Here is a 13217-nt window from a genome sequence, read left to right on the forward strand (position 1 = left end):
AAAAAATTGGAAACCTCGTTATTTATTTATTCGCAAGACATGCATGAAAAATGCAAGTCCTGTCATAATTTGACATATTACAAATTGTTATGACATTTCTTTTTACTTTTAAAATAGCAAAAAGTATTTAGTAGTCTTAATAAATGTCGTAAAATTTGTGTTATCTTGAAAAATATGTATACTTGTCAACCAACCAGTTATGTTTCTTATCCGGGGATTTAGGAATGTACCATGGGAATATTAACATTAAATTCTATTTAGTATGATCCTGGGACATCCCTCTTCCTAAAGCTTTTTGTTGTAACTAATACCAGTTGTAGTCCATACTTAGGAACATAAGGTTAGCGTGGGCATGTTATAAGAAGACAATAACGGCATGAGAACGGGAGATACAACAATAGGGACAGAAGTAGAAAGAGATCGATGAATTGCTTAAAATAACGAATAATGATTTGGAGGACAGTAATCCGGTGTACCCATATAGACTGAGATAATTACATGATTTGTTATTTGTATAACTTTAACACTAACTTAACCTCAAAACATATTTCACCAGTTTAAATGTAGAGCACAGCGTCATACAGCAGGGCAATTTGATTGACCCAACGTGAGCCAAACCGGGTTGCATTTGACCGCCGACGACAATCCACGTACAATTTACGTTGGCGCCGTGTGAAAGCTTTCTCCGAGTATTTCACACTTTACCGCGGACAAACCTTTCAATACAATTACTAAATCTATTCATAATAACGGACAAATGGGTTTTTAGGCTAAGAACTGTTTTTATCCTGTACTTAGAAGCATTCTTACTTAATTTAAACAAAGACATACTGTCTTAGTCTATGGAGTTGATGGATATATTATTTTCTCAATTCTTTTTTTTATAATTATATTTGTTTTAGTTTTAAGGTCAGAAACATTGGGGCAAATTTTACCATTACTTATTCAGATAAGACAAAATACATGGTTTTGATGTGAGTCAAATATTTTGTTAATATTTATTATTGTACTTTTTATATATGATAAGGTGTCAAATGAAAAACGGCCTCCACAATTCGCCGAAACAGCGCGGCGACCGTTGCCCATAGACATCCGCGATTGCTGATGTGTGGCCTACCTTTAATCGACCAGGAGGGTACGCAAAGTAGGATATTTTCCCTTACTATGCGTCCTCTCCTCCGTCCTGTCCGTTATAAGAAAGGGGTAGGAAGGGAAAGGGAACTAAAATTAGGCCACCGGCACGCACGCTCATGGGACAAAACGTGAAATTACTTCCACTTCACGCCTGTCTTCTGTTGGGTCGTGTTATTGCACTGAGACGACCCATTCCTGCAACAATTGTTGTTGCTGTCGTCTACCACTATGATTTAAGTTACTTACATTTGAATCCAAGAAAGTAAGGAAAAACTTTGCTGAAAGTGAGGAATTAAACTTACCTGAACTAAATTAATATATATCTGTACTATTCAAGTTTTGAGTTTTCTTTGTCACAGCAACATGTTGCGATAAAAACATTACAACAGTACCTAAACTGCGTAGCGAAGATAATAGCTCCTAAATGTACTATAACTGTTCACACGATTAAGTGACGTCATCACATACAAAACACGTATCTGTCCCCAAATCTTACATCACGATTGTACTAAAAGATAACGTAGAACATTCACAGCGGGTGGTTACCGTTGTGGTAGGTTGAAGCGATACCTTAGAGCATTTACAAGGTCTAAAAAAGTGCCTAGTAACTAGCTTCCTACACGTTGTTGCTAGATATGCCGCGTGGTTTCTTATGCGTTTATGTCTTGTTTTTCTTGTCTTGTAATTTGTGTAAATTTTTATATTTATACCACACACTAATAGTACGTACGCAGTGCCTAAGTCGTTCTAAAATTACTTCAACACACAGACAGACTACAGATTATTTATACGCCATTTCATAAGTATTAGCTTTGAGCTACTCTTAAGTTATTCTTAATGTTTTTGAAATGATTCGGTTAAAACGATTCGAAGAAAAAATTCTGGTGCAACGGAATCCAATGAATAAGTAGCATAGTTAACGAATTGATTGACAAGGTTGTACTTCCCAATTAAAGTAAAAGCCGCAGATCAAGAGCAAATCGCCGAAGTTACAGTTTTTACGCAACATGCTGACATAATAAGAATTTCATGGCCGTGAATCGTTTAAATTTCATTCGTTAGACGATATGTTATAGATGTTACAGTTTTAGAACGGACATAATAGTTATGGGGTCGTAAAAAATTTACGAATAGCGTGCGTGTCGACAGCTTATATTCGCTAACGGGTGCACTTTATTGAAAGTGCTACTAATCCATACCAATGAACGATATATCCCGAAACATAACATGTTTTCGACAATAATTCTACCAGACCAGTTACAATAACGGTATGTAATATAATTTTCCAAAATATTTCCTGCCGTTGTTGGTGACCGTGAGAAGTTGACTAAAACCGCCCTACATGTTTGATATAACACGTTGTAACATTGAATTTTCCAAGAACGCGTGTATATATTACGCAAAATAACGTTATCGCATAAATATAACGTACACTCGTACAATCATATACTTTACGTTTCTGTAACCACCCATAACAAATGAGTCAAAGCATAATAAGACATTCCTACATGATTTAAGTACCTGAATTCAAAGTTTTGTGTTGGCATACATAGGTTTAAAAAATTGAAGTATTTATTATATTCAAGATTTAATTTAAATAGCTTTCCTTAAAACTATATTACATTGAATTTGTAGAACCAGTAGAAGCTTCAAACTATATCAAGCATCAAGTCACTAAACAAAAATCATGGTAAGTAAGCCATCAGAGTCAAGCATAGCAAGACTAAAGTGACGACTGGTATAAATGTTAACCTACCTACAGTTAAACAAACGAAGTAGACCCTATCTAATGCTAGAGTTGATTTCAAATCAAACTAAGCGATTGATCATTAAAAGCTCGATTAAGATTCGATTGAGTTTCCGTGAAATTTTTATTTTATTCACTTGACCAAGTTCCGGACGGTCAAGTTGTTCCCAACAAAGGCAATAATTATGCGCTATTTTTTTTTCAATTTATTCGAAAGAGACATGCAGGAAATGAAAATTGAAAATTTTCACTTGACCCCTCAAAATATAATGTAGGTAACCGATAAATCAATAATTTTTAATTGTGGTAAACAAGCAACACATTGTTATATCTCGTAAAGAATATTTTTACTTAACACGTTCACTGCCACTACAATTTCTTCATTTGAAAGTAAACTCGGCAAATATGTGTTAAATTTTAAAGTCATTCAGCAAAATGTTACTCGGTATACTTTAAGAAATCTCGCGGACAATAAAATAAAACGTCTACAACACAGACGTACGTACCTTTTTACTGTGGTTACCAAAAATTCAGGCCGCTTATTGATTTCATTCTTATTGACCGTGTTAAAACCAACACCGAACATTATAAAAAGTATTGTAAAACATCATCTTTCGATAACAATTTAGAAGTTACTGAGTGAAAAGAATGATTTAAATTAATCTATGAATATGCGTATTTACTATCAAGTAAATCCAAAGCTTTCACATCTTCCATTCTAATGTGGGTAGACGAAAAACAAGGTCTACTACCTTGTAATTTAAAATCTTAGCTTAGACGATAGCCTAATAACTAGCTCTTTTCAGATTAGCTACGTAGCATCATGAACGTAAACTAAACGAAATGTAATTGTTTGTGGGACATACCTCGATGATGCCGCAGAGCGTAGCAGGATCAAATAATTGCCAGTGTCTAGATCACACTATCAAGGGCTGGCCACCTGTCGTGTGATTCTAATTTCATGGTCATTCGCTTCGACTTCATGGTAGAGTAACCATATAAAATATTTTAGGAGAGACCATGTTCTGGTCATCCTAATAGATTTGTATTTGTCTTTGGAAAGTATATATGTTTTTCGACTTACAGATGCAGTATCAACCTTTACAGGTACTACAGACGGGACCTGGAATTTAGGAGGGTGAATATCTTAAGTTTTTCAAATGAACTCATAGCCATGTGAAGATCTGGATTGCAGATAAATTTTCTAATCGATATAGCAAAACTGTTTACTATTACAATTAACAAATTGATGGTTAACCTATTCGTGATTGGCAGGAACAAGCGAGAAGCTATTAGAGGCGGCATTGCGACGAGCGACATAACTTTGTACGCACCGTGCAATATTCGAAAATATTCGCGACGGAAGATTGAAACACTTTCATAACACATCATAATGTAAAAAAAATACCATCAAAGTAGTGTAACTTTAATAGTTGATAGTGAACTATAGTAGGGTAGTTGAATAAATTTAGTTTTGTACCTCTTTGTTATATTTATTGGTATACAGGTTAAACATTAAAAAGAATTCGACTTAAAATACTCGATAAAAAGATTGAACAAAAAAAAAGCATTGACAGTCAAATATTATCATACAATCGTGTTCATTAGATTCCGTGATTCAAAAACAATAATACAAGGCAAAAACAATGTTTTAACAAGAATCCCAGATTAAAGTCCGTGTACCTTCTGGACAAGATAAAAAAATAAACAATCGCATGTGTTAATAATTCTTTCAAGGTGAAATTTTATGTTAAGATGAATATTGAAGCTTCAAACAATGGGACGAGTGCGCAAGGCCGGGCGAACAATAGCCTCTCAGTTGAAGCGATTTTGGAAACGCGAAGGTCTTTGATATCGTACAAGATAGATAAGCCCTAGTCGTTAGCTACTACAGATCATACCATGCGCTGATGCCCAAGCAATTTGCTACTGTTCATAGTACATACAGAGCGATGAAAACTTTATAGAGGCTCGAATGCTCTTATTATGAAAAATATATTGCCATCCCTTTCATTCGTAACGAGACGTTATACAGTGGTCCTAGCACGAAAATATGCGAAAAAGTATTCGTAATGTCATCAACAAAATTTGTATGAGATTTGTCGTTCTACTTTACGCCCGATAAGACAAATCTAACGTACTGCAAATACTTTCTCGAAGATTTTCGTGATAGACCCCAGAACACAACCTACTACTTGTACATAGAAGTACGTTTGATTTTGTAAGGTAGATGAAAAAAAAAAAAAAACTAAGTCACAGTGTATTTAATAAACAAACACGTTTACAATGTACGCCGCTGAAGCTTCATTACACAGGACCAGCCCTAGCTTTATTACACTTCGGGAAGCAGATCTATGATATCAATAACACAAAAATTAACAATGTTCAAAGACACAATAACCGATAAATAAGTAAATACGACTAAAACATCACAAAATATTGTCACAAGTGGTACATAATTTAAAAAATAAAAAAAAACTATCACAAGTTCGTGATAAGCCTAATTTGTTTCATATTATTTTTACCATCAATATAAAATATGCTTCATATGCCAGAGGTGTCTAAACTAGGGTATAAACATAACCTTTGACTTTGCCAATTACGATTTTTTTTATATTTTATTAAACAAAGGCCAGATTTAACTCATTAAGACATTCTCAACTCCAAGAGTGTAAAAAACTGATTAAAAGTAATTTTTATTTTTTTTATTAATAACGAAAAAGTTTGGACACCCCTGACATTAATACTTGCAGAGACGATCACTAACATTAAGACATAAAATTGTGCAAGAATTTAACATTATAAATACACACCAAAATTAGCTTTGCATTCCGTACGTACTATCATTTCAATTAACCTATCTAGATTATATTTAAAAATATATTCCATTCAAGAGGACATATAATTTTGCACACTCGTACTTAATTTGTTTAGCAGACATAGCAAAAGCACAGTTCGGTAACTTTACGTGATAAAAAAACTGACTAGTTTTTTTGGTCTGATGAGTTTGGTGCCGGAAACCTAAAACTAGGTCTATTACCCTTCCTTCCCTTTTATGAGTAAATAAGCAAGAAGGGTAGTTAGACATAGAATAGGATGTGTTGAAAAGGGAAATATCATTTTTTTGTATAACTCTCTCCATTAAAGGAATGTTTAATAGTCAAGAGCTAGATTTTTCGCTGTTTGTTCAATATTTTTAATAAAATATTTGCGACACGCGCCTTCGTTACGTCATCGACAAAATATGTCAAAATTTGTTATGAGATTTGTTGTTGTAATTTATACGGGGCGTAAAGTATACCAATCTCATCTACACAAAGATCATTACGACGCCCCCATCGAATAATCCTGTAATGCAACTCTTACCGAGTTCTTGCTTTTCCGTCGAATTCGGCATCTAAAGGTCCTATTACACTTTGTGATTTTTTTTTATATTTTTCTTAATGTTAATTACGGAGATAAAATGTCATTATTGAAACAGTTTTTTTTTATTTTCGGTTTTATAATTTTTCCTTCATAGCACAGAATACACCCGGAATACATGAATGAAAATTAAATACAATGAAGCTATAAAAATAAGCTTTGTTTTGGTATCTAAAAGATTCTTGTACAATAATTATTGATGAAGTTATTAAAGAAATACAGTTTTTTGCTTCTCCTGAAAAATTTGAATTTTCCTATTCGGTGGGGGCGTTGATTTGGTCCGGCTCACATTACAACGAACAACTATTTTCGTACGGATCTGAATTCCATTTGAAAAGTAATGATCTCCTTTTAAAACAAATTGTATCGATGACGTTACGAATACGTTCTCACGAATAATCGTGCTAGGGTTCAACAAAAACCGATATATAAAAACTTTTTTATGTTTCGAAAAACATTGGGAGATGTGGATAAAGAATTTAAAATGTCAGCTTTTATCACATAATGTTACAAATGCATAGCAGTAAATAACTTATGTCTAAATTTAAAATTATTTTTAGTACTAATTCTCAATCGACGGATTTCATATTTAGCCGTATTTATATGGAATGAGTCAAAGATTTTGGAATACATTTGACAAAAAAAAAACCTTAGATATATTTAATTGTATATTAGCTGCTGAATATAATATGTGCTTAAACAATTTTGTACATAAGTGAAAGCTAAGTTTATACTTTGTATTTATCACATTAATAGAAACTTTAATGCATATTTTTCAGATCTAATACTTTGTTTTTTTTTTTGTATAAATTGCGATCCTAATCTAAGTCTAAAATATCTTTGCAAATGGCAGCTTTTGGTTTTGCGTAAATATTTATTGGTGAGTTATAAATAAGATACTTATCAAAAGTTATGATATTCATAAATAATATCAAAATATTTGACTAGGACTTAAATTCGATAAAAAAATATAAAATAAAAACAAAAATTATATGCATATTTAGGTACAGTAGTGTAGAAAAAAAAATAGACGACTTTTTTTTATCTTTTTAACAAATACTTTAAAGACAGTTTATATGTAATTACATATTATGTTTTGACCTTAAGAACTTTGTCTTCTGAATTAGTATGTGGAAACTATGAAAACAGGCCTAGTTATTTAAATCTGACGTTAACTGCTTTTACGAGCTATCTATCGTGTTAAGTCAAAAATTGATTTTATAGCAAAAATGTTTAGCATTCATCTTAAAACCCACTTAAATCTAACTTCAGTCCATTTCAAGATATAAATTTTAAGAGTTAACCTCTCTTAAAGCGAGATACACAATTTTACACAACAAATATACGTTTCACATGTAGCCTCAAATATAAGCAATTAACTGATTTAAAAAAGCTCTTATAAATACTGAGAGAATCAGCGAGCGATTTAGCTTTTTGTATATTTTAGTATGGAATGTTATACGTCAGTCTCAGTTTTGCTGCTTGTGCATCGACTTCTACCAACTGAGGCCGGATTGGCCCATTGAGGTCCACTCAACAAAAACTTCTTCACATTATATTCCATTCTAGCTAAATCTTCAGGCGATATCTCTTTATCTTTAGACTTTAAAGCCCCAGCCAAATCATTTCCCATATTATAGTTAGCCATATTTCTTTCCGGATTACTCACATTTATTTCAGTGACCGTCACATCTCCACTTTCTACTGGAAATATAGTTTCCTTAACAACATTGCCAGTTACTTTAGTAACTTTAGTCTCTTTTTCTTGGTTAGTATTTTGATGTGTACTGTTATGAATCCAACTATTGTGAGCATCTCGTGAATATGTCTTGGAAAATTTGCTCACAGGATGTGGCATATTGAGAGCTAGCTCATTTAGTGTCTCAGTAAGTCTACTCAGTTTATTATCTCTTCTAATGTTCCGATTAACAAAGTTACACTCGTCTTCTAATGGATCGTTAAAACTGTTCTGTTGTTCCAAATTTTTCTCGACCCATTCAGCAACTCGGAGCAATTGTTGCTTTTGCAGTATCGCTGCACTATCGTCGCTGGACAAAGAACTCGTACTCTGTTCGTTTGTAAATACTTTGGTATTTTCGTTTACTTTCAAATGAGTTTGCGTCAGATTTGGATAAACATTAACAATAGCTGGTAATGATGATTTTTGTTGTTTAATATTTGGTTGATCTTTTTTATCAAAACTCGTTAAATTTCCTATCGGTGGGTAATCTTTGGATATCTTTGTATTTTCAATGGAATGAAGTTGGGACATGTCTATTTTTTTAAGCGGTTTCGAAAACTGACCGGCTTTAGTTTGTTCATAATGATCGAAATTAAATATTTTTATATCTTCATTATCATTTGTATTAACGATATCAAATTTTTTGTCTGTCACTGTTTCTGTATTGTTATTTTGCATCGCGTTGTCTACATTAAAATCGTTCAATAGATTATCTATATCTGTTTGATTTTGTTGACTGCTGATACTGTGTGTATTAATATTATTATTGTGCTCCGAACTATTTGAGAAATTATGTGTTTTCAAAGGTTGCAACGGCGAAGAAGACACATTTAATAAGATAGGATTAATAGAATTTGTTTTTATAGAAGTTTCGGAATCTTTATTATTATTATCAACATGAACGTCTATTAAAGTTGTTTCAACTACAACACTATCATTGTTTACACTAGTTTTGTAATCATCTTCTGTTTTGACTAAATCAATAAAATTTTCCATTCCATCATTTAAATCTTTGAAAATTGAATTTTCTGTACATTTGCTTTGTCGCCTGTACAATACTGGCGGTACATCAGGTTCCGCATTATCCAATAGTATATTCTTGGAGCCTGCCTGCATACGTAAGTGACAGAATCTGGGACCTGGACCTACTTGAGTGTTAGACTTGTGTGTGCTCACAGACTTTGCCACAGAAGATGTTCGACTCACTCCTCCCATAGAACTTTGTGAATTTTTTCGCAAACTACTAGTCTCGGCTGCTTGTACTTGGCTGTTTAATTTTGCGTCTTTATCAATAGCTTTGTCTTTAAGTAAATCTTCATGACCTATGCTATGAACACTACTTTTCTTGCTGGATATCGAAGTCTTCGTTCTATCGCAAAGCTTATGATGCACCGAAGGTTCCATATTCATGTTATTTTTCTTTAATTGTTTCAATTCTTCTTCGATTTTTTTAATCGCCTCTTTTTCGATAGTACAAACTATTGAATTTGGTTCAATCGGTGGTTGTGTTGTTTGTACAAGATTGTTAGTAACAGTTTTATCTAACAAGTCTTTGTTACTTTCAGTGACAACATTTGTTGACTGTGGCAATATATACATGTTGCCAAGTGCGAGGTTAGTCTTTTCGTTTAAAAGCTTAATGCCATGAGGCGAAACGCTTCTCATGCTTAAGTTTGATTTCAAAGACTTTATCTCAGAGTTGCAATTCAAACAGAGGGAATTCTTCATTTCACCAGTCAATGATGTTTGTGTGGACACTGAGTAATAACTTTCATTATAACAGAATGGTTTGCTTTGTGATTTAGTACATGTGCAAGTGTCACAGTGCTTTGTAAGAGTATCTTGGATGCTATCTTCTAATATTTTAGACATAAGAGAAGCGGATATATTGAATTCATATTCGCTAGCATCGAAAGTATCCAAATCGTTGCCAGTTTTAGATTGGCTTGAACTTGGCGGTTTCGATGTCTTAGACATGACATATTGGGATACTCTCGCTTGAGTATCTACAGGGAGCTGTAAATTAATTTACTCATTAGATTTTCTTTTTAAAATATAATTGTAATTGATTATTATTGTTGCTATAAAATAAAAAGTAAGAACAAAAAATATATAAAATCAATGTGTTCTATTACAAAAAAAAAATTAACTTACATTATCAAGTTTTTGAGATACAAAATTATCAGGTTTGCATTGCAGCAACTGGATGGCTAAGTTCATATCATTTTTATACCTTTCCTGCAATAACACAAATATTAAATGTAAATAGTTTTTTAATGTAAAATCAAAATATAATGGTAACACCATTAAATAAATAAGTTATAAGAAATAACATGTGATTGAAAGAAATTAAAGTGTTTTCTTTTCCATTTCATCTTAAGTATTTTGGACACTGTCACAGATATTTTGTTATTTAATAGTCACTTAACATAAGATGAATAACTTAACAAAATTAACTTTTAAAAACATTGAATATCTACAAAATTGTAAAAAAAATCCAACTTACATTTTCTTTCTGCAGCATGCTGTAGTTATGCTTAGATTCAGCTAATCTGACAGAAAGTGTAGCAATATCTTTTGTCAACTGGCTCTTTTCACTCTTCATCTTGTCAACCATCTGCAGTAACTTGTCCTCCAAAACTTGATTTAATTTCTGAACCCTTTTATGTGAGTCATACAGTCTGGAAGTTTTCTTTTATATTAGTAAATTAAAAGTAAATCTGTGATAGGATATTTTAAATTGTTCATTCAATTTGACTTGTTAAAAAAAATTAATCAATACATTGATTTTTATTCATTTTATGCAAAAATATTTGTGCTTTATCCCTCACTAGCTTTTACCCGCGACTCCGTCCGCGCGGAATAAAAAAATGCACACAAGATAAAAAAGTTCCTACGTCCGTCTCCTAGTTCTAAGCTACCTCCCCATCAATTTTCAGCTAAATCAGTTTGACCGATCTTGAGTTATAAATCGTGTAACTAACACGACTTTCTTTTATATTAACACTCATAACGAAGATATAATTTGATGTATCAAAAAATCTAATAAAGTGTTAAGATTTACTATATTGTTTAAAACATTAAAGACAATTATTACAATAGTAAGACAGGTATTTCATAATATTTTGTCTAAATAAAGCATTGTTGAATATAAACTTAAATAGAGCAATTTCATAACATCCTTATCACAAGACAATCTTTGTCTTATTGAATAATTATCAATTAATGTTCTGTTAAATGTAAAACTATTTAATAATCTCTTAACAAAGGTTAAACTCCAACTAATTGATAACAATCAAAATACATTTTTTACATCCTAATGGATGTATTAATTATCAAAATGAAAATAAATGTTTTTTAAAAACACACAAGTTATTGTATTTAAGCACTTAAATAAATTATGAGATTACGGAAACTTCCCCAACTCTTATCATCACATATATATACATAACAGAAGTGCTAAAAATTTATTGGTAAACATATGAATTGCTTTCTTATTTCTCAATCTGGTCAAGTTTACAAGAGCACTGTAGATGTGAGTGACAAAGACCTGGGCCTATGTCCAGCAGTGAACAACCACAGTTTTGAGTAGATAGATAGATAGTTATGCTGAGAAAAAGTCTTACCTTTCATACTTCTCTCTCCAGGTATCGACCTGCTCCTCTAAATCATCAGCTCTAGCGGTGCACTTTACAAACTCCGCTTCAATACCTACAATGTGCGCATCTTTGTCTGCAACATGTTGCCGAAGGTTTGCCACTTCCGCATGCAACTGTGCCTCACCCGCACTGTTGCATTCCTATTGATTACGGTGCAACATCAAAACAATCAATAACAAGCATGTGGAATGTCAATTTTAAGGTATGATATAAACAAGTATTATATAGACTACGTGATTTTCGATAAAACAAATAAATGGAGCAAATAATACAAGAAAAGCACAGTGCATTACCAAAGAGTCTAAAGCAAAAAAAATAAAATATAACTATGGTCTAGCCAATGTTTCATAACTCAAAGATTTACATTTAATGAGCTGTGAACTATCGCTATTTAAAACGTGCTTATTTCAGAATATTTGTATTAAAAATAAAATACAAAACTTAAATTCATTAAATTAAGAAATTATAGCAGAAACAGGAATAGTTCACTATAGGTTTTATGTAATATAATAATGTTATTAAAGAAATATAGAAACAATTTTTCGTTTGTGATTTTTTGTTATTTTTAATGATTATATTTCAACAATATTTTACCTTACAAGGAGATTTACGATTGCTTTCATCCATCACTCAATTTTTCCTAATTCACATATCCAAATTGTTGTCAACAACGAGCCACGTCACACGAGATGTGATAATTATTAGCAATTTTATCAATAAGCCACTTTGTGATAAACAAAATAAAAAATCAATCTTTAAACAGCTTGAAATATTTACTTTGAAACGAGTGTGCTGTGTCTCTTAAATTTCACAAAAATACCAATTAATTCTCTATTACCACCATTTGAATATATTTTCTATTATGTAAACGTATTAATTAAACTGGTATTTTCCAAAACGATTAAGATTTGGTATGCTACTTGTCGCCAAGCCGTAACATATTCGTAACGTAATTGACATTATTGACGTTTACATTTATAACATTTTTCTCTTTATCTGTGGTTCTTTGAATATTGAACACAGATTATAACTTCATGTATTCATTTATGTTTTTAACAAAACAAAGGAACAATGTTTTTGAATAAATTACCCTTAAATAAACCTTTGTATCCTTTTATCCTTTTATGTTTGCTTTTGTATCCACAGCTTGTCTAAAAATTTATATAAAATTTGTTCTTCTTTCATTAAACAATAAAATAATATTATGACACGTAATATTGAAAGCGGTCCACACTTCCGAAATTGGTATTTTTATAATTTACGATTCCATCAGAATGTATATTTTTAATAATCCCATTGAAGCATGTTGTAATAAACAACGTTATGAAAATTATACGCCTGCAGCAAAACTTGCTGCAATTTTTATGCTGAATATAAACTTTCAACGGTAACCGATTTCTTACCTTTTAACTTTTGTTTAGTAGTTCAACTGTAGGGTACCCTACCCCATAATATAGAAATGGAATATAACATAATGAATATTTTAGCATATCCAGAATATAAAGAAGACATA

At 32.0% G+C, this 13217-nt stretch overlaps 1 protein-coding gene across 1 annotated transcript; it reads right to left on the minus strand.

Annotated features, from left to right (window-relative positions):
- Nucleotides 1-7406: 7406 nt before the first annotated feature.
- LOC106711458 (phosphatidylinositol 3-kinase 2) lies at nucleotides 7407-12469 on the minus strand. The gene is made up of 5 exons (XM_014503775.2): nucleotides 12299-12469; nucleotides 11672-11844; nucleotides 10552-10726; nucleotides 10200-10283; nucleotides 7407-10061 (listed from the first exon to the last, which is right to left on the minus strand). Exons 1-5 carry the CDS (start codon nucleotides 12329-12331, stop codon nucleotides 7761-7763), a joined length of 2766 nt encoding a protein of 921 aa, XP_014359261.2. The 5' UTR covers nucleotides 12332-12469; the 3' UTR covers nucleotides 7407-7760.
- Nucleotides 12470-13217: the final 748 nt, after the last annotated feature.

This window comes from Papilio machaon, chromosome 14 (genome assembly GCF_912999745.1).
Source record: "Papilio machaon chromosome 14, ilPapMach1.1, whole genome shotgun sequence".
In the NCBI taxonomy this organism is placed as follows: Eukaryota; Metazoa; Arthropoda; class Insecta; order Lepidoptera; family Papilionidae; genus Papilio; species Papilio machaon.